The 26,121-nt window shown below is 57.3% G+C and overlaps 1 protein-coding gene across 1 annotated transcript in view; it reads right to left on the minus strand.

Moving 5' to 3' along the window:
- Positions 1–26,097, minus strand: part of CFAP74 (cilia and flagella associated protein 74) — a 66,681-nt gene extending 40,584 nt beyond the window's left edge. The window contains exons 1-12 of the mRNA XM_043573566.1: positions 26,001–26,097; positions 16,609–16,694; positions 14,369–14,456; positions 14,108–14,245; positions 12,171–12,269; positions 10,416–10,520; positions 5,052–5,225; positions 4,528–4,638; positions 4,044–4,146; positions 3,058–3,215; positions 1,672–1,876; positions 127–288 (exon numbers count right to left, since the gene is read on the minus strand). Coding sequence (XP_043429501.1) covers positions 127–288; positions 1,672–1,876; positions 3,058–3,215; positions 4,044–4,146; positions 4,528–4,638; positions 5,052–5,225; positions 10,416–10,520; positions 12,171–12,269; positions 14,108–14,245; positions 14,369–14,456; positions 16,609–16,675 — 1,410 coding nt within the window. The 5' untranslated portion in view covers positions 16,676–16,694; positions 26,001–26,097. The remainder of the gene's footprint in view (positions 1–126; positions 289–1,671; positions 1,877–3,057; positions 3,216–4,043; positions 4,147–4,527; positions 4,639–5,051; positions 5,226–10,415; positions 10,521–12,170; positions 12,270–14,107; positions 14,246–14,368; positions 14,457–16,608; positions 16,695–26,000) is intronic.
- Positions 26,098–26,121: the final 24 nt, after the last annotated feature.

The raw sequence follows: 26,121 nt of genomic DNA on the forward strand, positions 1-26,121 counted from the left end.
ACAAATAAAGGTGCCTCCCTGAGGGACAGGAGTGGGGAAGGGGCTCTGTCTGCAGCCTTGACTCCAGGTCAGCCGGCGTCGGGGCTGCTATCCAACTTCTCGGAATTGAGGGCAGGAAGCGCTTACCTGGTTCGGCTTATAGTCTTCCTGCCAGAGCCCGGGGATCTCCGGCTCGGCCAGCGTGTCATGTTCCCAGGTGATGTTCCCCGAGTCCCCCTGGACAGACTCATAGGAGATGGCTTCCAGTAACTGAGAGGCTCTGGGGGGTGAGACCGCTTCACTGTCCTGCTGTCGGGGAGAGAAATTCAGAGCTAATCACAGTAAGACAAGGGACTCTACAGATCAGCGAGAGAAGAACACAGCCGCCATCACAAGACCCTCGGGCACACGGCTACGGACAACCTGGCTCTTCTACGGGTTCTTTTCCTCTTTACCCGGAGACTAGAACACGGTCTGTTTCGTAACCCTTTCCCATTTCAAATATAAGTAACTTCAGACACATCATTACGTATTTTTCTCCAATACCCACGAAAGAGTCCACAGAACATGGATTTATGGGCCTACTACAATCTTCTTCGCCATCCTCAGTTTCGTGTTATTTCTAATTTTTGCTTATATAGGCCACGCCCTGGAAAAGCCCTCCCTCCGGAGGACACCGGTTCTGGCACTGGGCTTCAGAGGGGACGGCGTGGGGCCTCCCTCTAGGGAGCATCAGCCGTAGACGGAGGGGGATGTGGCTGCAATGTGTGGAGAGCTCCCGGGGAAGCAGACTGGGTGCTGACACGGAGAAACACAGGACACCTAGTGTGGACGGCAGGGCAGGCGGCTGGGCGGGCCAGGGAGGAGGTGGCAGGGGTGACGGCCCGGAGGGGCAGACTCCACAGTGGCGGGCAGGGACCGGGCAGAGACCGAAAACGCCTGGGAACAGAGCGAAGAGTCCGCAGAGGCCCAGGGGAGCCGGTGACCCGCACCTTCGGGTTTCGAGGTGCACGGGGCAGAAGTGGGAGTGCTGAACTGGGCTCAGGAGGGGTCCTGATGTCCCTGCCCCTCACTCCTGGGGACAGGTATGGGTCACCAGCCCCGGGGGTGGGGTGGGGGTGCCGGCCTGGAGCCGGCCCTCAGGAGGATGACGCATGAGCGGCGAGGGAGTACAGGACATGGCAGCGGCTGGTCTCTGGGGGGGTGTTGAGAGCATTTGGTGCCAGGGTGGTGACAGGCATGTGCACAGATAGCCCCGTGGCCCGGGACTGGGCTGTGGTCACTGCCTGTCTTTTTGTCTAGGGACAGGTAAGGCGGCCCGAGCCACTCTTGTTGCAGAGGACGCTACGGGTGTCTGCATCCGCAGTGGGGTCCGCAGAGGTGGATCCTGTGGCGGATGAGCCACCAGACACCTGGGTCTCGGCCCCTTGTACCTGCGCCGTCACCTGGGAAAGGACAGCTCCCAGGTGGACGCCGTGTGGCCCGCCATCTTGCGTGCCGCAGAGAGGAGCCGTGGGGAAGCCCGCCCGCGTCCCGCCCGCGGGGCCCCCGGGGAGCAGGGAGGCCGGAAGACAGCCTGGTGCAGGCCACACGGTTTCGGCCGAGGGATCTTAGCCGGAGATGGTCACACGATGTCTCGAGGCCCAACCACGTCCCCGGGGACTTGTGACCAGACAGGGGCCTCTGGCTCACCGGCAGGTTGCGGGGAAGGGCCACCGTGCCCCTGTCCTCGCAGACGTCCGAGATGTAGCCCCACGTCTCATCTCTCAGGGTCAGCCGGCCCGTGGCTTTGGTGGGAGAAGACCGCCTCTTCCTCCTGGTTTCTCCCGCAGCCTCTTCTTTCAGAATCCGACCTACGATCTCCTGCTTTCTGAGCCTCTGCTGCTCCTCGAAGGCGCTGTGGGAAAACGCCGTGTGGAACCAGGGAAGGTGAGTTGCGAGCTGCCTTTGGGGCCCCTCCCCCAGGAGGTGCCGCCCCGCTGGGCTCAGGGCTGCCGGGAGCTGATTCTGGCCGGGCCCCCTGGCTCCCAAGGGAGCAGACAGATGAGGCCCAGGAAGGCTGCCAGGCCGGAGACCCGGGCCTTGAAATTCCTGCCCCGCCCGGGCCCCACAGCAAACCTGACCCCACAGGACGTGCCTTTTACTCCAGGTTTCCAGGCTGGCAGCCGGGCACTCCAGCGAGGCACAAACCACGGCCTCACTAGGGCTCGAGGCCATTCACTCACGTGCTCATTCATTCCTTCACTCATTCATTCCTTCACTCATTCCAACTCTGTCCCTGGCTCTTCCTACGTGCCCGGCCTGCGCCAGACGAAGGCACGGGTGGAGCCGCCCCTGGGAGCCCCTAGCGGGACGACTGATGGCACAGCTCCTGTGGTGACAGCCAGAGCACTGTGACTCCCTGGCAGGAGATGCTGTCCCCAGGGAGAGGACCAGGAGGCCACACCTGGGTACGCACCAATCGTGCCTGTGAAGGGGGTGTGGTGGGGGGGGGGGGGAGAAGGGATGTGCCCTTCAGGAGGTGGGCAGGACCAGAACGTGGACCTCTGGATCTCAGGAAGCCCACGCCTGCGGGGGGTGTGGGGGCGGGAGGCAGGGCAGAGTGTGGCCTGGAGAGGTGTGTACTGGGACCTTGCAGGGCTGAGGGGGTTCTCAGGGTGAATGACGAGGGTACAGGGCATACTGAGAAGGCAGCACCGAGTGCCCTTTGGAGGAAATCGGCAAGCGAAGCCCATGAGGGCGTGAAGGGTGAGCCCAGACCCCCCACGGCCCCCTACGGAGGGGCCCGGAGAGCCCGGAGACACAGAGAGTGAGCTGCCTCGGGGGCTTGGGGCAGCTCCTGAGAAACCAGGAAGCCGGGCCAGGGGCCGCGCTAGAGGTGATGGGGGTCGAAAGGTCTGTGCTCTGAGGCCCACGGGAGGCCTCACCTGTTGGGATCTGGGGAGCAGGGTGTGGAGGGAGGGCTGGAGCCCCCATCTGGGGAGAAGCCCAGGGAGGAAAGCAGCTTGGCTAATTGTGAGGGACAGGCCTCCCTCGGCCCAGGCGGGCACCTCCCCCAGGAAGCCACCTCGCACTCACCGGTTCTGGGCTTCCAGCTCCTGGCGCTGGCGTTGATGGAAAAGGTGTCTGAAAGCGTCCCCACCTTGGGCCAGAATCATCTCCTTCTGGGCCTGGGCCTTCTGCTCAGCCAGCTCTGCCCTGGCCTGGCCCCATGCTTGAAATTTCCGGAGTGTTTCCTTGGGAATAGAGAAAAGTGAGAGTATACCATTGGCACATGCACACGCGTGTGCACACAAGTGCGCACGCACACACACGGCAGCTCTCGGTTGAGCCGGTGACGTTAACTCAGCCCTGAGATGCCGGAGCACAGGTTTGCAGAGCCCCACCCTTGCCTGGTCCCGCCCACCCACCGACCACCTGTCCTTAAAATCCTCAGGGGCTTCCCGCCCCCCGAGCTGGCTGTCGTCCAGTCCACAGCGCTGCAGGACTGGCGCCTCGCCTCTGCCCCCTTGCCATGCTGGGCTCCCCTCCAGGAGGCCTGCTCACTCTTGCCTCTGAGCCTTTGCAAATGCTGTTCCCCTCTCCACTCCCCAGGCCTAACTGCCACACCCTTGGGCCCCAGGGGGATATCACTTCCTCCAACAGGACCCTGGACCCCTGCACATGGCCTCGCTGAGCCCCGGTCCCCCTGGAGCCCTGCCATGGCTCCTCCCGCGGACCAGGCCCCAGGAGGACAGGCCTGCGCTGATTTCTTCCTGCCCGGCGGGGCACCTGGCTAGTGCCAGCACGGGCCCAGGGGCAACAGACCTGTGGGGGGAGGCTCTGTAACCCCCAGGAAGCGACTGAGTGGCGAGTCTGAGGACACGGGACTCCCGTCCCAAGGGGCAGGGAAGCCAGATGACAGGGCAGGGCAGGCTGAGGGGTCGAGGTGTGGACCCCCGCCTGGAAGGAAACACGCCTGCCTGGAGGGCTCCTGTAGGACTGCGTGGGGCCCCAAGGGTGTCAAGCTGTCCCTCCTGGAGTGCGATGTGCCCCGAGGGCAAGGGTGGACACAGGTCGCCTACCCTGTTGGCACTGATACTGTTCTTCAAAGCCAGCACGGCGTCCATGCGCCTCTTCATGTGCTCCTGGGACCCCATCTCCTTCTCCCTCTCCTGCTCGCGGATTCTGGAAGAAGAAGGCACGTTTTTTAACCGCGAGTACCGGGGCACGTTGACTTGCGGTTACAGAACTGCACGGTGGTCACGTCCGTCAAGGAAATAATTAAACGTGACCACATTAAAGACACATGGAAAGAGTTATGTTGAATGTCAATTTCTAGGGAACACTGAAACAGGCTTCTCTGGACAGGCCCCTGGCAACTCACCGCAGGTCCTTTTCTGAACACAAGCAGGAAGTCAGCTCGAAACTAAAAATACAGCTTTATGACGTTCTGACAGTAGGGTAATGATTTAATAATAAAATCGGGGACAGTAAAACAAAAAAAAGATTCTTGTATTTCTTATATTTCTCCTCCAGGGTATCAATGGGGGAGTCTGAGGACGCTACCTTCCCAGGGAAGCCTTCAGGAACTTCACCGCGATCTTGTGATTCTTCTTGGCGTCTTCCACCAGCTTCTGGTGCCTGAGCCCGTGCTCCTTCTGCAGGTGCATGGCCTTCCTGCGGTGGCGGGGGACAGTGGGAACGGAAACTCATGGAGCACCGGCTCTTGAGGGAACAGGTGTCCCTGAGAGCCAGGCCGGCGGCACCTGTGCCCAGGGCGAGAGCGCTGCCGGTGTCCAGGGGCTTGGCTCCCATAGAAGCGGCAGGGAAAGCTGGCAACGGGCCGGATGGGGTGAGCAGGGGGAGGGGTGGGGAGGACCCTGGACGAGGACTGGGAGGGAAGGAAATGGGGACCGCACCTGGGGAGCGGGAGTGGGCCTGTGACACACCTGCGGGTGCTGTTCTGCCCTACTCAGCGGCCTGGCCGAACAGGAGGCCCTGGGCGGGCCCTGGCCAGGGCCTCAGGTGGGGCCACAGAGGAGCTGGCTCTGGAGAAGGGCTGAGGCCCCCGGCAGGTCCTGGCCACCCACCTGACCCTCAGCAGCCGGTTCCTCTCGGCCTTCTTCAGGGCCTCCTCCTCGCGGTGCAGCTGCTCGGCCGCGTGCGCCCGGAGGCCCTTCCTGGCAGCCGCTTCCTCCTCTTGGGCAGACGCTTGGACGTCCTCGAGCTGTCCCTTCTGGATCGCAATGTGCCACACGGCGCTCCTTCAAACAAGAGGCACTTCTGTTTGTGTCGGCAAAGGCCACACCCTCTGAGGAGCGTCCATTCCAGGGGTTCCGGGAGGGCCTGGCCACGCAGTTCTGACGACCACCAGTCAAGGGCGGCTCCTCCTCCTGGAAGCCCTCTGGGCCTGCAGCCGCAGGGGAGAGGAAGGCTCCCCCCTTCACCCACGGCACTACGGGCCCCGGCCTGGCTCGAACGTGGATCTGCACTTCCTGAGTGTCCCCGGCTGGCCCGAGGACCGGTGTGGCACTCTGAAATAGGCCGGGGACACAGGTGGGAGATGCCACCTTTGAAAGAGGCTCCCTGTGGCACGGGAGCACGGCAGTGAGAGACAGGGCCGGGGGGGGGGGCAGCATAGGACATGGAGGGGAAGTGGGCTGCTGCCATATGAGCACCCTGTGTGACCTACGGGGGGGGGGTGTCTGGGCGCAGACGGGCGGCGGGAACATCTGACCGTGGCTGATGGATTGCTGGCCCCCAGGCCTGAAAAAGAGGGCGATTTGACTGACGTCCCACTTTCTCTGAATAAAGAGAAGGTGACGGTGGATGGAAGATCAGAGGCACAGAGGTGCTGCTGGCCTAGAGGATGGGGCAGGGGCGTGGGCCCAGGAAGGAGGGCACGTCTGGGGGCTGGGCAAGGCTGGAAAGAGGCTCTCCCTAGAAAAGAAGGCAGTCCTGCCAGCCCCTCGGTTTTAGCCCAGTGAGATCTGTGTGGGCATCACCTTCGGGGACGCGAGGTCTGCGTGTGCCGCCTGCCGCAGCGCCGGAAGGAAGGCCAGCAAAGGCTCTCAGCCGGGCCCCTGCGGCAGACACCCTGCCCCGGGCGTGGCCAGGCCCCTGCACGGAGCCTGCGGTGCGAGGCTGCCCGTGGCCTTTGGCCTTGCCGCTGGACCCAGGTGAGACAGAAGCTCGAGTCCAGGGACGCAGGGACCGCGTGACACGGGCCACCCGTCCCGAACTTCACGTTTGGCTGATCGTCTGCCTCCCATTACCACGAAGACAGAGGCTCCCCGGACACGGCTTTTCACTTGTTCTATTCACCGGCGAGCCCTAAATGCTTCGAACGGAGTGTGGCCTACAGCAGGTTCTCAACTACCGTTTGTTGAATGAGTGAGCGGCACTACCTGAGCCACGGAGCCACAGATTCAGGCGTCCCGCCTGCACCCCAGTGCACACGAGCCCCCTGGAGGGGCCCGCCTCGCCTGCCCACCCCTCCACCTCCTCGGAGTCCCTGGCTGACGGGGGCTTCTGCCCAGCGTGTGGTCGGCAGCGACACAGGAGGGCCTGAAGGCGCGTCATCCCTGAGAGCAGAGTCCCAAGAATGTGCGTCCGGGGGCACCGCTCGTGGAGGCACAGATCCGCGGAGACCCTGCGGCGGCGCTCGTGGTGTGGCTGGTGGCCCAGGGGCTGGTGGCGGGACTTCCCAGGATGGGCCCAGAGCATGAGGACGTCAGGACCCCACTTGAGAGAAGGCTCCTGTCGATGAGGCCGACGGGCCAGCCACGCGGACCCGCCCGCTCCAGGGCTGCGCTGGCCTCAATCCGCTGAGCGCCCTGTCCGCCCGCAGCAGACAGCGGGCCGCGCCCCACTCTGGCACACGCGCCCCTCAGGACCCAGGCGGGCGTGGCGATCTGTGCTCCTGGGAATGGTCACTTCCTCTGCGCACAGGGCTTCCTTCTCCACCCGTGTTCTTGTCACCTGCTGCGATTCTCTGTGGGGCTAGAGCCGCTCAGCTCATCTTGCGCTGCCGGGACGTCCACACGATGACATTTTACAGCGGAAGCGCAGAGGCGCGAGGAACACTCAGTGTACCGCCCCCCACCCCCAGGCGCCGCGCGCAGTAGCCGGTTTTGCTGGGGGAAGGGCCTATGTGAGACTCAGTATGAGGTGGCCAGTCCCCAGGATGACAGCCCATGACCCTGTCTCCTGCACGCACACCGTCGAGCAGGCCGCGCCCACCCGGTCTCAGGGTTGATCCAAATGCGGCAGAGGTGATGCGATGTCACTTCCGAGAGGACACTGGGGCTTTTGCTCACCCCTGGGGGCTCAGTGTCCCTTGTCAGCAGCCCCAGGAGAGGCCTGCGGGGGGTTGATCTGAGCGAGCTTGGAAGCTGATCCTCCGTCCAACCCAGCAAACCTCCACACGATGCCGTCTTGACTGACATCTCAAGCGTAACCTCCCGGGAGATCTCGAGCCAGAACCCCAGCTACGCTGCTCCTAGGTTCCCGGCCATCCAGGGACGGGGAGGTAATAATGCTTGTCGTGTTAAACCCTGGATGCACCTGGGACTCCCGCTACATAAAAATGCAGACGCGGGGCACGTGGGTGGCTCAGTCGGTGAAGCGTCCGACTTCAGCTCAGGTCATGATCTCACAGTCCGTGAGTTCAAGCCCCACGTCGGGCTCTGTGCTGACAGCTCGGAGCCTGGAGCCCGCTTCGGATTCTGTGTCTCCCTCTGTCTCTGCCCCTCACCCACTCACACTCTGTCTCTCTCTCTCAAAAATAAATAAAAACATTAAAAAACAAACTGCAGACACGCCCGGACTCCTGCTATGTACAAATGTGGATGTGGGGGCGCCTGGGTGGCTCAGGTCATCTCAGGGCTGCCGGGGTCGAGGCCCATGTCGGGCTCCGTGCTGAGTGTGGAGCCCGCCAAAGACACTCTCTCTCCCTCTGCCCCCCTCTCCTGCTTGCTCTCTCTCTAAAATAAAATAATTACAAAAAACTCAGATGCGCCCGGACTTCCGCTCCACACAAGACCACAGATGCAACTGGGAGCCGTTGTGTGGACTGGAGAAACCAGGCGCCGGGTAAACAGGTATGGTTCTGCACATTTAAAACATGTTTTTAAAATGTTTATTTATTTTTGAGAGAGAGACAGAGCGCAAGCAGGAGAGGGGCAGAGAGAGGGAATCCCCAGCAGGCTCCACGCTGTCAATGCAGAGCCCGATGCGGGGCTCAGACTCACGAACCATGAGATCATGACCTGAGCAGAAATTAAGTCAGTCACTCCACCAGCTGAGCCACCAGGTGCCCCGGCACACTGGACACATTTAATAGGAAGGGACAGAGTGTGTCAGCGGTCCCCAGTGGTCCCCTGGGGCAGGACTGCTGACTGAGGAGAGGCACAAGGGAACGTCTGGGATACATTTTCTCGTGTGTAAATTAGACTCAGGGAAAGCTGGTTAACAAGGCAGCAAATGACAGTCCGGCAGCAGCCAGGCCCACGTGAGCAGCGGCCGGCGGGCAGGCTGCTGGGGTCAGGCCGCAGGAAGAGGGTCCCAGGGCGATCGCTGGAAGGGTCGGCGGACTGGCTACACGTGGGGACCGGGGAAACAGTGAAAACGTTGAGGGTAGCGACAGGCAGGCTGGTCACTGCCACAGGAAGGAGGTGCAGACACGGCGGGGGAGGGTGGGGACGAGCCTGCAGTTCTGTTGGAACTGGTTTCAAGACAGGGACACACACAGACGTGCACGGGTTTGCTGTCCCCGCCTGCTGCAAGGGCCTGGGAGCAGCAAGGTCCTCGCGGCCACGGGCATCAGCGGCGCCCAGCTCTAGACCTCCAAACCCCACTCCTCAGTTACAAACCAGGCTGAGTCCAGAGCTGGGGCGGGAGGATGAAAGGGGGGGGCGTGGAACGCGTCCTGGTGCCCGAGAGCACTCCAAGAGTGACAGGGACAGGGACGTGTCAAAGGGCCTAGGGGCCAACTTGGGAGGACCGGAGGGTCAAGGCGAATAATGACGGAAGTGACCGTATGCTGCTGACTAAAACAGAAATCAGAGTCTACGCCAAAAAGCAAATGGACGTGGAGAAGACACGCTGTTCTTCACACCAGAAGGCCGGCCCGCGGCCGCAGAAGGAGCGCGGACTTAGAGCGTCTTTGGGGGCCATCACCGCCATCGCCATCATGATTGGCGCAGGCAAGAAACACCACTGAATTCAGACACCAGCGCCTGCAAGGGGGCGAGGACAGGATCCCAGAGTCTCTGAGGGTCCACCACACGTTACGGATTTGTTTCCAAAGGTGTCGCGCTGCGTGGAGAACCCCGGCGGGCACCACCTCGGCCCAGCCACCAAAGTCCCCCCACCGGAAACGGGACCGGTTGCCATCATGCGCCTCGTTGAGAGGCCCCCCCCCAGAAGGACATGGCATCACTCGGGGGTATTCCAGCCAACAGTCACAAGGAAGCATCACGCAAAAACAACTTAAGGGGCCTTCACTGGCCCATAATCTTCAAAATGTGGAGGCCATGAGTGTCATGGAAGGGTGAGGGGTCTTCCTGGCTGCAGACGGGATAACCCCCTGCAACCCCCAAGTGGGACCCTCTTGCTGTAAAGGATGTCACTAGGACGGCTGGGGCCAAGGGGGCTCGGGGTGTTTTGCGCCGTCAAACAAGGGCCACATAAACGTCCATCGTCCTCCCATGCTCACTCACAGATGGCCCTACCATCCCGGCCACCTCTCTGTCCTCCCGCCTCCCCACTAGATTATGCTAAAGCACCACAGGACCCAGGGCTGGACTGTGCCTAACTTAAAGGAGGGCTGGGTTAGAGACGGATTCCTGCCCCCACCCCCCGCTCCCCGAGAGGCCCTGTGGTCGGGAGGGGCAGGGGACAGCTGTGGCTTTTCCAGCAGCGGGTGGCCTGCCGCCAATGCCCTGTCCTGGCCCTCTGTGCCTTCCTGCGCGTTTCCCAGAGGCTGCCCGGCCAGCGTCTGGGGGAGGGGGCCGCTGTTGGGGGGAAGCAGGGCACGAGGGACACGAGGAATCTGATCCCCTCCTAAACCCCCTTTCTTGCAGCAGCTAGCTAGAGGCAATGCTGCTGTTTACGACCCAAACCCAAGCATCAGCGTCTTTGCTGGGGGTGGCTTCTAGAAAGGTTGTGAAACGGCGAAACACTGTTTAAACACGGTGCTGGTGGCTCTCCGGAAGCAGGAAGCAGGAAAGAGGGGAAAGGAAAAGAAGCAGGTGTCATAGTTCTCAGAAATGCAAACAAACATGGGGAAAGTGGGAAACATTTCAAAAAACGTGAAGTCTTATCCTTTCAATGATTTCATTTAACGGGCTCCCTTCCCGCTCCTAGGTAGCTTAAAAGTCGCGCGCAAACTACGTGGGGTTGCGTCCTGCCTGTGCACAGGGAGCCCCCCTTCCCCCCCCACCCCAACTCACTCGCTCTTCAGCAACGCAGCTCTGAGCTGGGACTGCAGGGCTCTCTCGTCGTCCAGCTCCGTGCACAGGCGTCTGGACACCGCCTGGAGGCGGCCCACGGAGGCGCTGCTGAGGCACGGGGGCAGAGGGGCAGAGGGGCAGGGGGGCAGGGGAGTGGGGGGGCGGGGAGGTGGCGTCAGCCTGGCCCCCAGAGAAAGCCCCCCGGTGGCCACTATCCCACTGAGGCCTTCAGCTGGCCTCTTCATTTTCAAGAGAGAAATCTGTCTACACCGGCCAGCGGGAAAGGCCTTCAAGAAAAGCTGCCCCTCTGCCTACTTCTGGCTGCTTGGCCAGGCACAGAACCCGCTAGAACACCTGCCCTGGCCACACCAGTGCCCACTTCCTTCCCGGGGTCAGGGAGCCAGATCTCCTGGTTCCAGCCTGTCCGAGTTGCGGGCCCATTCCGATCAGGGAAGGATCTTGCACACTCGCCCGACTGGAAGCAGTCAGGCGGCCAAAACGCCCCTGGGAGACTCTAGGTAGGGAGTCCACTCTGCACCCTCTTCTGTCCTGGGCTGGGGCCGGCTCAGTGCACCGCCCAGGCACCCGACCACTCAGGTATGTTCTGAGATAATCACAGATGATCACGGGGTGGCCAGTGGGGCTGTGTGGAAATAGCCTTGGGTGACAAAGACCTCAGGACCGGTGTGTGCATACCATGGATCAGGACCCCACACGTGTACGGCTGGGGAGTGGGTTTCCAGCAGCTGGTGTGGCCCTCATTTCTCGACATCCAGCCTGCTGTGTCCCATAGAATCAGGTGGATTTTAAAGTCCTACAAAAGAGCCTGTCTCTGCCTGCAGGGGGCTGGGCTGCAGGCCTCACGACGCTGCTGCTGGGTGAGCTGTCTGGCACCTTGTCCTGTCTGTCCTGTGACCCCCCCAGGACTCCAACCTCCAGCCGCCAGGAGGCCCCCTACACTCCTGGGGCCAGTGGGGCCTGGCGCTCGTCCCTTCCTGGCAGCAAGTGGGGCAGCTACATTCAGATTCTGGCTCAGAGCGCCAGGACCAACGTCCCACCGTGTCCCCGCTCAGTAGGGTGACCCCGGGCAGCTCACTTAGTGTCCCTGAGTCCCTCAAAGGGCTGCTGTGAGACCAATAGGGCCTGAAGTGCATGGACGCCACCTGGCTCACCTGTGGACACCAGCCCCGGGCGCGGGGAGCTCCAAGCAGATGTGTCCACGTGAGGTAGCCGCGCAGGCCTCTGACCCCCTGCCTGTCCTGTCCCCTCATCTGGGTAGTGGCACTACCTGGCTGGCCGATCGAGACAAAGCCAGTCCTGATGTTTCTTCCCCTAAGCTCATTGGTGTCCCTGCCCCGTCCCCACAGAGTGGCCTCTCTTTTTGGGCACTTCTACGGCTTTGCACATCCTCACCCCCAGAATGTTCCTTCCTAGTCCCTGCAGGCAAGTTGTTTTTCTCACTCAGGTTCCAGCCTGGAGGCAACTCCTCAGGAAGCCTCCCTGGCCACCTGCCTCAAAGGGACCACCTCTCCTGACCTCACGGCCACCAGCTCTCTTGTCCTTGTGACCACCTGTCTCTTTCCGTATCGGGGTGCGTCTGTTCCCCACCCTGGAGGGTGGCCAGTCTGCTTCCTCGTGCACCCGAGGGCAGCAGGTGTTAGTACAGATGACGAGTCGGGTGACCGGACGCCTTCTGCTGCGGCACTGGGGGCCCCCGCCACCAGCCCCGCTCGGCGCCCGGGGCGCACGACCTACGTGTTGTTGGCCTCTCTCCCTGCAGCCACCTCGGCCGCCACGCTCGCCTGCTGCTTGGCGATGAGCTCTATCCTCTGGCGGCAAGCACGCAGCTCTCCTCTGCAGGGAAGTCAGAATCCGCATAAGCAGTTCTCTGGGATCGAGCCTCTCCTCACGCTCTCCCTCGGGAGCCTCGGGCAGAAACCCATCTTCCTTCAGCTCCCCTAACCCAGGCCAGGGGCCGCGGTTATATGTCCCCCCTCGTCCAGGGCAGGGGTCGCAGTCATCGGCCCCCCCTCACCCAGGCCAGGGGCCGCAGCTATATGTCCCCCCTCGTCCAGGCCAGGGGCCCCGGTCATCTGTCCCCCCTCACCCAGGCCAGGGGCCGCCGTTATATGTCCCCCGTCGCCCAGGCCAGGGGCTGCGGTTATATGTCCCTCCTTGTCCAGGGCAGGGGCTGCAGTCATCGGTCCCCCCTCACCCAGGCCAGGGGCCGCAGCTATATGTCCCCCCTCGTCCAGGCCAGGGGCCCCGGTCATCTGTCCCCCCTCGCCCGGGCCAGGGGCCCCAATCATCTCTCCCCCCTCACCCAGGCCAGGGAGCCCCGGTCATCTGTCCCCCCTCACCCAGGCCAGGGGCCCTGGTCATCTTTCCCCCCTCATCCAGGCCAGGGGCCCCGCTCATCTGTCCCCCCTCGCCCGGGCCAGGGGCCCCAATCATCTCTCCCCCCTCACCCAGGCCAGGGGCCCCGGTCATCTTTCCCCTCACCAAGGCCAGAGGATCCGCTCATCTGTCCCCCCTCGCCCAGGCCAGGGGCCCCGGTCATCTGTCCCCCCTCATCCAGGCCAGGGGCCCCGGTCATCTGTCCCCCCTCATCCAGGCCAGGGGCCCCAATCATCAGTCCCCCCTCATCCAGGCCAGGGGCCCCGGTCATCTGTCCCCCCTCACCCAGGCCAGGGGCCCCGGTCATCTGTCCCCCTTGCCCAGGTTAGGAGCTGAGGTGACATCATCTTTCCAGGGATTTCTCTCACACAATCAAGCTGCCTGATCAGGGTCTTGTTTCCTGAAAGCCCTTCAGAGGGGCCACCGTGTGACCTCAGCCCAAATGAGAGTTCACGGGAACCGGCACACGTGAACGTGGCCAGGCGTGTAAGGGCACCGGGGAGAGGCCTGGGAGGGCCGCACACCCGGCACACAGCTGCAGCACCTCGTCAGCGTTCTAGAACTCCCAGACCCGACAGGACAAGCGACCGACGTGTGGGCCTGGATCGAATCCGATTCAAAACTCTAGCTCCTGTGATGAGAACAGCAGAACCAAACCCAGAGCGCGGGCTCTAAGCCAGCCTGGAGGACACGCAGGGAACCGCCGTGGTTGCGCGGCCGGGAGATGCTCACTTCCTCAGGGGAGGAACCGTGCGGAGGTCCGGTGGAAGGAGGTTTTTACTCGCTCCGGGGACAAGTAGGCAGGAGTGATGCCTGCAGGCGGCGGTCACACAACTCAGCAGACAGAAATCACAGGCACACGCACCCACAGGGAAAGAACCCACAGGCGAAGGTGGGCAGGGGCACGTGGGTCACAGCGGGGACCATGTGTTTTCCACTTTCCCGTATGGCCTTCTCTTCGCGGACGTTTGGGGAACACGCGCTACCAGTGTTAGCGCGGGTCAAGCCGGAGCGGACCCCGGGGCAGGACGCGCCGACCCGGGGCCCAGCCCCACGCAGGCCACCAGCGAGGCCCGGGCCCCGCACGACCAACGGGGACACCCTCTGCACGCCTCACGTGATGGCCAGGAGGGCAGGGGGAGATCCGTCCATCGAGGCCGGCCCCGAGGTCGCCAGGGTCGGAGGCCCGGGCAGAGCCGCCGAAGCCTCCGGAGCACGACGGCCGCCCCGCCCCCCGCTCGCCCCGCCCCCCCGCCGCAGCTCCCTCCCCGCCGCCGTCGCCTCGCCGAGCCCACCTGGTTTTCCGCACGAGCAGCTCTTTCTCCTCCCGCAGCGTCTCCAGGCGGCCCAAGGTCCCCCGCAGGCCGCAGGCCTGGAACCTGGCTGGGGCGGCTGTTTTCTTCCCACCTGGGTCAGCATCGGCGTTCCCCGGGCTTAATGCGGAAGGACAGCGGCGGCCCTCGCGCGCTGCTCGCCCCCGCCCGGCTCCACCTTTCCGCCGCCGGGGGCGCCCAGGCTGGGGTGCGGGGAGCAAGGGGCCCGCCCGGAGTAGTTACCGGCGGCGGCCTCCCGAGTCGGCACCCTTCTCGGCTGCCGGAGGAAGAAATTCAACCTGGAACTCTGGAGCCTCTAGTTCATCTCTTTCTAGAAATCCAGGCAAGAGAAAAAACACAAAGTAGAGGCAGACGTTCAAGTCTGAAGCACTGGGACGAACCTAGACAAGCTCGCATCTGCAGGCGACGATGCTGGTGGCCTTAGAGCAATGGTTGTCAAAGCGCGGCCCGGGGAACCCCGGTGGGAGCGCCTAGAACTCTCTGGGAGCGTCTGCAGTCAAAACTATTTTCCTAGCAGTACTGGAACACCGTTTGTCCTCTCACTCTCGTTTCACGAGTGTAGAATGCAGTTTCCCAAGGTCCACGTGACGGCTCGTGTCACAACGGACTAACACGCCCGAGCGGGAATCCAGCTGTCTTCTGACGAGCCACACTCTTCTCGTTACATACAACAGGTTCAGTTTTGCTGTTTTCACTGAGTACATATAAGAAGTTTTTCAGCTTTAATTTTTAATACACTCGATATTAAAGAATGTAACTGACGTAGGGGTGTCTGGGCGGCTCAGTCGTGCTTAAAGAATTTTAAGAGAACACACAAGTGGGAAGGGGCCTACTGGCCAAATTTAGAACAAATTGAGCATCAAAATAAACGGGGCAGAGGGGCCCCTGGGGGGCCCAGTCGGTTAAGCATCTGACTTCAGCTCAAGCCATGATCTCCCGGCCCATGAGTTCGAGCCCCGCGTCGGGCTCGGTGCTGACAGTTCAGAGCCTGGAACCTGCTTCAGATTCTGTCTCCCTCTCTCTCTGCCCCTCCCCTGCTCATGCTCTGTCTCTCTCTCTCAAAAATAAATAAACATTAAAAAGTTAAAAAAAATAGTAACCGACAGGAAAAACACTTTCTGGTTGCAACGATTTTTAAGAATGTAAAGGGGTTCTCTGACAAAAAAGTTGGAGAATTATTATCTTATGCAATTTCTCTCTACCCTTCATTAAATCTCAGTGAAAATGACTACAAAGGAATTCAACAAGGCGTCAGTGAAAATCACAAGGAGTACAGGAGGAAGAGAGTAGACAAAAAGCCTGTACATTTGGGAAGACGGAAAGGTGGGGACGAATTTACTACCCCCCCATACCTCACCTCACAGCTCCTCACCTCAGCTTGCCTTGCCACACCTCACCTCTTCTCACCTCACCAACCTCAGCTCACCACGCCTCACTTCACCTCACCTCACTACGTTCACTGCACCTCAGCTGACTTCACCTCACCGTATCTCACCTCGTCTCGCCACACCTCACCTCACTGTACCCCACCTCGCCACACCTCACTTCTCCTTACAACACTTCACCACAGCTCAGCTCACCACACTTCACCTCAAAGCACCTCGCCTCACTTCAGCTTATCTCGCCACACCTCACCTCTTCGCATCTCACCAACCTCACCTCACCTCACCTCACTTCACCTCACCTCATCTAACCACAACACCTAACCACACCTCACCTCACGTCACCTCACAGTTCCTCACCCACCTACCTCACCACACCTCACCTCACGCTTCACCCCACCTCACCACAGCTCAGAAACGGAGAAACGAGCCGTGCTGCAGTTAGATGGAGAACCAAGGAAACTAGTCCAGGTTTGATTGTCTTGCCTGGTGTCCAGCACTAGCCCAAATCGAGGCCTATCTTGGATTATCGGATTATTTTTAAATCTATAAACTTCCAGGGAAAGAAAACCAAAATAGGTCACAATCAAAGGGATAAAAATGGCATCCTATTTCTCAATAGAGACGCTGGAAACGAGAAAACTGTAATCTGTCGCTTTCGAGAATCTCGGCCATAATTTATCTTTTTTTTTCTTTTTTTTTTTTTCAACGTTTATTTATTTTTGGGTCAGAGAGAGACAGAGCATGAACGGGGGAGGGGCCGAGAGAGAGGGAGACACAGAATCGGAAGCAGGCTCCAGGCTCCGAGCCATCAGCCCAGAGCCCGACGCGGGGCTCGAACTCACGGACCGCGAGATCGTGACCTGGCTGAAGTCGGACGCTTAACCGACTGCGCCACCCAGGCGCCCCTATCTTTTTTTTTTTCAACTAAAGACAGAATGATATAAACTTTGAGGAAAAAAAAATAAGCCTAAAAGATATAGTCTTTCTAAAGAAAGGGAATTCAGGGAAACTATAAAGCACGTCATTTATCTTCATTGTTGCCAAAACACCTGTTATCTGTGAAAAGACTTTCATTACCATCTTCCACAATCAGGACATTGTCCAAAAGCTCCTTCGTAGGGAACTGGTTAGCGTCTTCTTCCATCTTGGGAAGCAGAAATTAGCTACAAAAAAAATTGTAACAGGTATAGATGAATAGGATCATAGTTAAAAAACATAAATATCGGATTTCATACGCATTAACACTTTCTCTTGTAAAAAGACATTAAGAAAATGGATGAGGGGCACCTGGGTGGCTCAGTCAGTTTAGCACCCAACTCTTGGTTTTGGCCCAGGTTATGATCTCATGGTTCGTGGGCTCAAGCCCCACAATGGGCTCTGTGGTGACAGTGCAGAGCCCGCTAAGGATTCTCCCTCCTTCCCTCTCTCTCTGTCCCTCCCGGGCACACGCTCCCTCCCTCTCTCTCTCTCTCTCAAAATACATAAATAAACTTTTGTAAAAAAGAAGACAAGAAAATGGACAAGCCACAGACTAGGAGAAAATATCTGCAGCAGAGAAATCTGACAACAGTCGCATATCCAGAATATATAAAGAGCCCCTGAACATCAACAACATAAAGTCCAAACTCCGACTGAAAAGGGGCAGGCATTTTAGAACAGACGTGGCAAGAGGAGGTACACAAATGGCCAACGAGCTTGTGACACTTCGCGCCGCAGCATCAGTCCCCGGGGAAACGTGAAGTAAGACCGTCACGAGACACTGCTGCACACCCGTGAGAACGCCCCAAATCGAAAATACGAACACTGGCCCGGCACGGGACCCGGAAACCCTCCTCCAGGACGTGCCCGGGAGAAACCAGAACACATCCCTCAAACGACCTTGCACACGAGTGTTTACCCAGAGGGCCCCCAGCCGGAAAACAACCCAAGCGCCCATCGTCGTGAGCACGTGCCGCTGCTCGGGAACAAGAAGGAACCGAACGGATGCGCACGAGCGTGTCGCAGGGGCCTCGCCGGAGGTGAAGGAAGCCACACACGGAAGAGAACCGGGAAACCCCCATTCAGGCAAACCTACCTGCCGGCGGCCGTGGATCTGGGGTCAAAGGCGAGGAGTGGGAGGGGCGCGAGGGCACAGCGGGGTGGGGGATGTTCTGCATCATTTCTAGCGGTGGTTGCACACGTGACGATCAAACCTCATCCAAACGAACCTTCGGGATGTGCGTGCTATATAGCACATCGCGTGTTACGGGGCAGGTCCGAAGCAACCCTTAAGGAATTTCAGAACATCCCTCACGCTTTAGTTCTTTGAGGGACCTTAGGGGCCTGCCTGCCCAGAACTCCGTGCGGAATGTTGATATTATGTAGGAGATGCTACAATTGTAGATGAATTTGTCTTTCATGTTTCACTTTACAATTGCCTCGGAATCATTGACTGAAAAATATTTTCAAAGCCTAATAATGTTTCCTGGATGAATCAATAATAAGTCAAGGCCAGCGATTCCTTTTAAAAAAATGCTGCAAAGAAACAATCACACATTACAGTTCTGAGAGGCAAAATTTCAAGGCATCTTGTCAAATGCCAACAATATTCCTCCCACTTGAGAAAACCTATTAACCCCCCCCCCCCATCTGTGAATGGCAGAGCTTTTAGAACATATTTACAAAGTGGCCGAGTCTGTTCTGCTCGCGCTCATGGACTCCATGTGCTCATCACAGCGCAGCTCAATTGTCTCCCGGACGGATGGCAGCCTGGTACGAGGTGGATCATCACACATACAGTTCCATTGAAGATGCCATTAAACCACATACACTTCTTTTTAAATTTTTTTTTTTTACATTTTATTTATTTTTGATAGAGAGAGACAGAGCACAAGTGGGGGAGGGGCAGAGACAGAGGGAGACACAGAGTCCGAAGCAGCTCCAGGCCCCGAGCCGTCAGCACAGAGCCCGACGCGGGGCTCGAACTCACAGACTGCGAGATCATGACCTGGGCCGAAGTCGGACGCTTAACCGACTGAGCCACCCAGGTGCCCCGACACTTCTTCTTTTTTAATGTTTATTTATTTACTTTGAGAGAGAGAGAGAGAGAGGGGGGAGAGAGAGAGAGAGAATGAATCCCAAGCAGGCTCCATGCTGTCGGCGCAGATCCCGACATGGGGCTCGATCTCACGAACCACGAGATCATGACCTGAGATGAAATCAAGAGTCACACGCTCAACAGACTGAGCCACCAGGTGCTGCTGAACCACGTGCACTTTGAATGTCCAGTGAAACAGGGCAGTTCCAGACAGGGAGCCTCTGATGCCTCTTAAATTCTCACTAAAACCACAGCAGAAGGATTCAGTTTTTTCAACACACGCATCTACAAGGACACGGCAAATGGGAGAATAAACAGCTTGAACAAAACAGAAGCCGGGAGTGTGAGGCGGTAGCAGCCCTGCAGGCAGAGGTACGGACCGACCTCCAGGGGAAAACTTGAGCCATAAAAACCCACGTGCGCCCCACTGCCTGTGGAAGGCCCCAGAACTCGGTGTCTATGGGGATGAAGTAGAATCGGAAACAGATTTGCTAAAACATGCGTAAGAGGCAGTTGGAAGTTCCATTTCCATTTTAGGCATGTGGCTGTCCAGCGTGCCAGCCATCACACTAAAAATAACCACAAATGCCGCATAAAATTGTATGTTAATTGCCTTAAGAACCTTGAAGACTTGACTAGAAAGTAAGAAATCATCAGGTCAAAATCTAAGTGAAGGCAAGATTGTAAACAGGTGAAAGGGCCAAGGTGTAACAAAACAAACAAACAAACAAAAGGTCTCCTTTTAAATTGGATTAAAAGACCCATAGCAACAACCAAAAAATCTAACTGTCCACTATTGGAGAGACATCTAAAACACAAGCTTACAGAAGCACTGAAATTTTTTTAATGTTTATTTATTTTTGAGAGAGAGAGAGAGAGAGAGAGAGAGGGCAAGTGGCAGAGGGGCAGAGAGAGGGAGACACAGAATCCAAAGCAGGTTCCAGGCTCCGAGTTGTCAGCACAGAGCTCGGTGCAGGGCTCAAACCCATGAACTGTGAGACCTTGACCTGAGCCAAAGTCAGACGTTCAACCGACTGAGCCACCCCGGCGTCCCGAAGCGACAATTTTACATCCACGTGTGTTCACTAATGGAGTCACAGAGGAAACGGCACAGATCGACAGAACAAGGAAGAAGTCAAAATGCAAACTCTCGTGGGAAAATTTCACACACCGCTCTCAGGAACTGATAACAAAAGCAGATAGCAGAAGTCGTTAATGACACTGGACATCATTAACAAACTGAACGTGGCAGACATACAGAGAGCATACCAGCGACAGAATTGCAAGTGCTCCCTGAAGGCACACACTGAATATTTACAAAAGCCGTCTCCTGGGCCCGAAGCAGGTCTCAATAGATTTTAAGAGACTAAAACGTACAAGGCTTTGTACAGCATAAGGAACATGGTCAGTTATACTGTGACAGCTTTGTGTGGTGGCAGACGGTGACTACACTTGTCACGGTGGTGACTCTGCAATGTACAATATCAAATCACTACGGGGTGCACCTGAAACAAACACAGTATTAATATCGTATGCCAATTATTCCTCAATAAAAACAATCATAAAAAGCTTGTTCTCTGACCAAAAGTCACCAGCCCAAATCAATAACAAATAGAGAAGTATTTCTAGAAAATAAGAAACGTACTTCTAAGTAACCCATGGGTCAAGGGAAAAAAATCATGCTGGAAACAGTAAAATACTTTGAGCTGAGTTACAAGGACAGTAGCTCCAATCAACCATAGCGCAGCTGACCCCACGCAGAGCAAACTCCTGAACTTCACACAAAAACGGCATTAGGAAAAGGCTAAAAGTTAATGCACGAAACATCCAGTTCGAGTGGCTGCAGAAAAAACTGCGAGATGAACCCAAAGAAAGTGGAAGAAAGCAGACTGAAAATATTAACAATTCATGCAACAGAAACGAACATACGTGATCGAGATGCTCCTGGAAACCAAGAGTTTGTATTTTTAAAAGACTAAAATTGATAAATATGTCAGGAAAACATTAAAGTAGTCATGAACAACTTTATGCCAGTAAATTTGAAAATGTAGACAACGGACAAATTATTAGAGAAATATTACTAATCAGAATTGTTTGACCAAAAAAACCTTCCAAAGTCCCACAAACATAAAAGAAACTCAATCAACAGTCAAATGCATTCCCAGGAAGAACACTCCAGGCTCAGAGGCTTCCCCATCCACTTGTGGGAAACACGCCGGGCGCAGACCACTGGGTTCACACGCACCCCCTCCCGGAGGGACAGGCAGGTCCGGACTTCTCTCCTGGGGCTCACACAGCCTTCGTCACCAGAGCCCGACACCGACAGGGGAGACCGGAGACGGGGAGCTCCTGTCGCTCAGAGCGCAGACACGAAAATGCAGAGAGAGGCATCGTTGGCCTGGATCCGCAGTGTCAACACGGCATAAAACTTCAGGACCACGGCGCGTTTACTTAGCATCGGAAGTCAGCTTAATTCACCCCGGTAACAGACCGAAGGAAGAGAATTATATGATCAACTCGACAAGTGTGGGGAAAAAGTATTGATAAACTTCAACATGCCACTTATGCTTTAAAAAAAACGTGGCAATCTTACATTAGGAACAGTCTCCCTTCATGTAACAAAGGCTACACGCTGCCGACAACGTACAGGAGGCATCACGCATCATCCTAGACGTTAAAAATGTTCTTTTAAGACGGAAAACAGGGGCGCCCGGGTGGCTCAGTTGGTTAAGTGTCCGACTTCGGCTCGGGTCGTGATCTCACAGTTTGTGGGTTCGAGCCCCGCGTCAGGCTCCATGCTGAGAGCTGGAGCCTGGAGCCTGCTTCGGATTCTCTCTGCCCCTCCTCCCCCCCTCAAAAGGTGAATAAAAAATTAGAAAAAGAAACAGACGGAGAACAAAACAAGGGCTTCGCTGAGCTACTTCCTTCCACGGGCACTCCTGCCTCCCAGCTAGAACCTTTGGGGTAAAAGGACCAAAAAGGCATTCAGAAATGGCAATGTTTTCAGATAACATAGCCGTGTACGTAGGAAATCCAAATGAGTATACAGACCTCCCTCATGAAAGTTATCGAGACGATGTTGTAATGTCGTTAGATATAAATGCAATAATAAAAACCAAACATATTCCCATTTATCAAAGATTTGGAAAAGATGCCATTTACAATTCCATCAAAAAATACGAACTGCGTAAGGACAAACACAACAAAAGGCTGCAGGACCGCTCAGGAGGAAATGACGGAGCCTCCCCGGGTGACGGCAAAGGAGGCCTAAATAATAAATAAACGGACCAGATGATCCTGACACCTCAACAAGTGGGTGTCATGGGGGAAAGGGGGATCGGGAGGCCTTTTTAAGTGAAAAGGTCCGGAAGACAAAAGTCCACCTCCTGCGGTGTGGGGGTCCTGTTTGGAAGCAACTGTAAAAGACGTTTTTGAGATCATGTGGGAAAGTGAACACAAATTGGCATTCGATTTTATTAAGAAATTCACGTTAATTTTGTTGGGGTTGACGATGATTTTGCAGTTATGCGAAAAGTGAGTCTTCAGCCGTTGGAGCTGTATTTACCGGCCCAAACCCACGAACCGTGAGATCGTGACCGGAGCCAAAGTCGTACGCTCAACCGAGTGAGCCACCCAGGCGCCTCCAGGGTTTCTTACACAGGACACCAAAGTCATTAGCCATGAGAGGAAAAGCTGGCAGGTGGTCACGTACATTTAAATTAAAACCTGTCATTCAGATGATGCCCTCGGGAGAGTGAGAAAAAAGTTACAAGCCAGAAGCTAAATTCAACACATTATCCTAAAGGTCCTCCGCATCAAGACCACGCAAGGATTACCCACAAATCAGTAAAGAAGGTGGCAGTCCGGGGGCAGCGGCAGGACCCACACAGGCACTTGACCATTGAGGACATTCAAATGGCCAGGAAGTGGGGCAGCCATGTGTCCAGTGTGACCGCGTGCCCCACTTCATGCCTGTTTTCCTGGCATTATTAAGAGTGTTTCCCTTTAACTCTTAGCCAAGTCGTGCTTTGGACGATACACTATTTCTTGGTAATGAACAACACCAACAACAACAACTGTCCAACCTCATTTGTAATTAGGGAAACGAAAGTTAAAGTCACAATCTCCTATCGTTACGTGGTCATCACACTTGGTAAGACATCACAAGCCCGACAGTGGCAGGTGCGTGAGTGAGGCAGCGGGAACGTTCACTCGGCCATGGCGGGAGCGTGGGAGCGAGAGCGGGGACAATCACTTCCAGAGAGTCTGGCGTCACCCGGTAGAGTTAACGAGCGCGCGCCTCCGTGCGGCTCTCCCGCCGCTGCTGCAACAACTTCCCGCAAACCCAGTGACTTCACAGATTTACTGCCTTACGATCCTGACGTCGGATTCTGAAATGAGTCTCGCTGGGTGAAAATCAAGGTGTGGGCAGGACAGCGTTCCCTTCTGGACGCTCTAGGGAGGATTTTTGTTTCCAGAGGTCACGCACACTCCTGGGCCCACTGGACCGCCTTCAAAGCCAGCAGCGTCAGTGTGGTCTTTCTCCTGGGGCCCCCTGACTCTCTCTCTCCTGCCTCCCTGTCCCACTTCTGAGGACCCTGTGTCTGCACTGGGCACATGTGGATAATCCAGGACAATCTCCCCATCTCCAGACACCTGGGTAACAACCTCAGTTCCCCTGCCGCGTCATCTAACATATTCCCAAATTCCAAGGATTAGGTCATGGATCTCTCTGGGCACCATTCTGCGCCCCCCTACTCTCTGACTCAGCGGTGCCTCTCCTAGGTGTGTGCCCTATGGAAAGTCTCAGCCGTTATGCTCGTGTCCCGGAGCTGTCACAGCATAAGCGTGGCACACCGGGCGTCTCAGGACAACAGAAGTGTATTCTCTCACACTTCCGGAGGGCAGGAATCTGACATCAAGGTGCCGGCAGGGCCTTGTTCCCTCTGAAGCACTACAGCAGGGTCTGTCCCAGGCCTCCCTCCCAGGTTCCGAGAGTTCCTGGCCTGTGACAGGGCAACTCCAACCTCCGTGTGATGCTCTGAGTGCACATCTACGTTCAAATACCTCTCTCTCTTTTTTTTTTAATGTTTATTTATTTTGGAAGGAGAGAGAAACCGAGCATGAGCGGGGGAGGGGCGGAGATAGAGGGAGACACAGAATCTGGCAGCACGGAGCCCGACGCGGGGCTCAAACTCATGAACCTCAAGATCATGACCCGAGCCCAAGTCAGACGCTCAACCTACTGAGCCACCCAGGCACCCCTTAAATACCTCCTTTGTATAAAGACGCCTGACATATGGGATCAGGGGCCCACTCTCCTCCAGTGTGACCTCATCTTACTGAATTCCATCCCCAGTGACCCTATTCCCAAATGAGGTCACATTCTGAGATGCCAGGGGTTAGAGCTTCAACCTATGATTTTTTTTTTTCCCCTGAAGAAACACAATCCAATTCACCACAGACTTAAACAACAGGAGACATAACACGACCTCAGAGAGCAGCAGCAACTCTGGGAACAAAGCCCCATGGCCACCAACAGCAGAAAACACCGACAGCGTGATCTGGCCTACAGAGTGCTGGATGGTTACGAGGAAGGAGCCGGCGCCGTGTCACAGAGCGGGTGCGCCTCTTCCACACGACTGATGGGCAGATGGCGCACAGCACTCACCCTTGTTCCCTCTGGAAGCTTCCGGACTAGGTTCCCCAGGAGGGGCAGGCAAAGCAGGACCCGGGGTGGCCCAGAGCTGGCTGTCAGGGCCTGAGTAGGAGGAAGGCAGCGCTGAGAAGGGCATCAGAGCCCGAGCAGGGTGGAGGGCGAGCCCGCGGTGAGCCGCCCAGCTCAAGCCTGGGAAGGGTGACGCGGCCACTAGCCTCAAAGTATCTCCCAACAAAATGCGCGTTCATTACAGAGGGAAAAAGGTAACTTCCCAGCGCAGACATTGGCAGACACCACTTTGATTAAGTGATCAAGGCAAACATCATCTGTAATGTGACAAATGGGCCACCATGAGCCACCTGACAGGATGGAATGGGATGAAGAAAGTTGTGCATAAGTTCTGTGACTTTCCTGCCAAGGATGCATAATGCGAATCTAATCTTGAGGAAACATCATCAGACAACCCAAATGGAAGAGCTTTCTACAAAGTCACCGCCTGCAGCCATCAAAGGTGCCAGGGTCATGGGGGCCAAAGAAAGGCTGGGGAATGCTGTGGACCGAAAGACACCGAACAAACACTAAGTCGCTATGATGACCGAGTGCTGTGCGACGTCCCAGACTGAGTCCTTTTTGCTTTTGTGACTTTACGGGATCAACTGTCAAAATGTGCTTGACTGGGCTGAGGACCAGCAGTAGTGACACATCCATGTGACTCTCTTGACCTTGATGGTCACGTGGACCATGGTCATGCCCGAGAGGGCCCTTGCAGGTAGGAAATACTCAAAAGTACGGTGGTGGTGGTGATAAAGCTTCATGCAAGCTACTCGTTCTTAAATGCTTCAGGAAAAGGAAGATTGTTGGTGCTCAACTTGCAACTTTCATGCAACTTGGCATTGTTTCAAAATTGAAAAAGAATATACACCGTATCATTCCATTTATATGAAGTTTAACAACATGTGGAATTTAATCATATTGCTTAGGAATGCACACATAGGTGGGACACCTAGAGAAAAGCAAGGGAGTTAGACTCACAAACCAGCTCACGGTCCTGGGGGGAGGTCTGCCAGGCAGGACAGGGGTGGGTTGACTTGTGCGGTGCTAACACGCTTTTATTTCTGGACTTGGGGGGTCGCCACCGATGTTCACTTTAAAACCAATGTGTACGCTGTGCTCATGAATTTCCGCACGGCTTACCCGCAGAGAGTGAGTGCGGGAGTCTTCTGAGCTGCTGCAGACCAGACTGGGGCCTGCTCACGTGCTCGGCGCCCAGGCCCCACCTGCCCCTCGCCTGCCCCTCACCTGCCCCCTCACTTGCTCGGCACCTGCTCCTCATCTGTCCCTCACCTAATAAGTGCCCAGTCCCCACCTGCTCCTCACCTGCTCAGTGCCCAGTCCTTGCACACGTTCAAGGAAGCCTCGCTCAAGCCAAAACTTCGAGCGGATAAACGAGTATCCGCTGGTGGACGACGTCGGAGCGGAGGCCCTCGCGCTTCCCAGACCCGGTTATCCTTTGCAGAACCGAGTCGGGGGGCCCTGGGGACTCCGCAGGGCGCCCTCCCACCCCGCCCGAGGTCCCCTCACCGCCGCGGCGGAGGCGCGGCGACCACGAGCGGCGGGCGCGCACCGCCGGGCGCAGGGCCCCCGAGACCCGCCGCAGCAGGCGCCGGCCCGGCAGGACTTGGGCGGCGAGGGCGCTGGGCCGCGTCCGAGGAGCTACGCGGCGGACGGACCCACCTCTCTGCCGACCGGAGCGGGTCGGAACGGCTCGCACGGCGGCTCCTCCGAAGCTCCGCGTCTGCGGCGTCGGCGGCGGGCGGCTCCATGGCAACGGGCGGCCCCAAGCGGCGGGGGAGCT

This window comes from Prionailurus bengalensis, chromosome C1 (assembly GCF_016509475.1).
Source record: "Prionailurus bengalensis isolate Pbe53 chromosome C1, Fcat_Pben_1.1_paternal_pri, whole genome shotgun sequence".
NCBI lineage: Eukaryota > Metazoa > Chordata > Mammalia > Carnivora > Felidae > Prionailurus > Prionailurus bengalensis.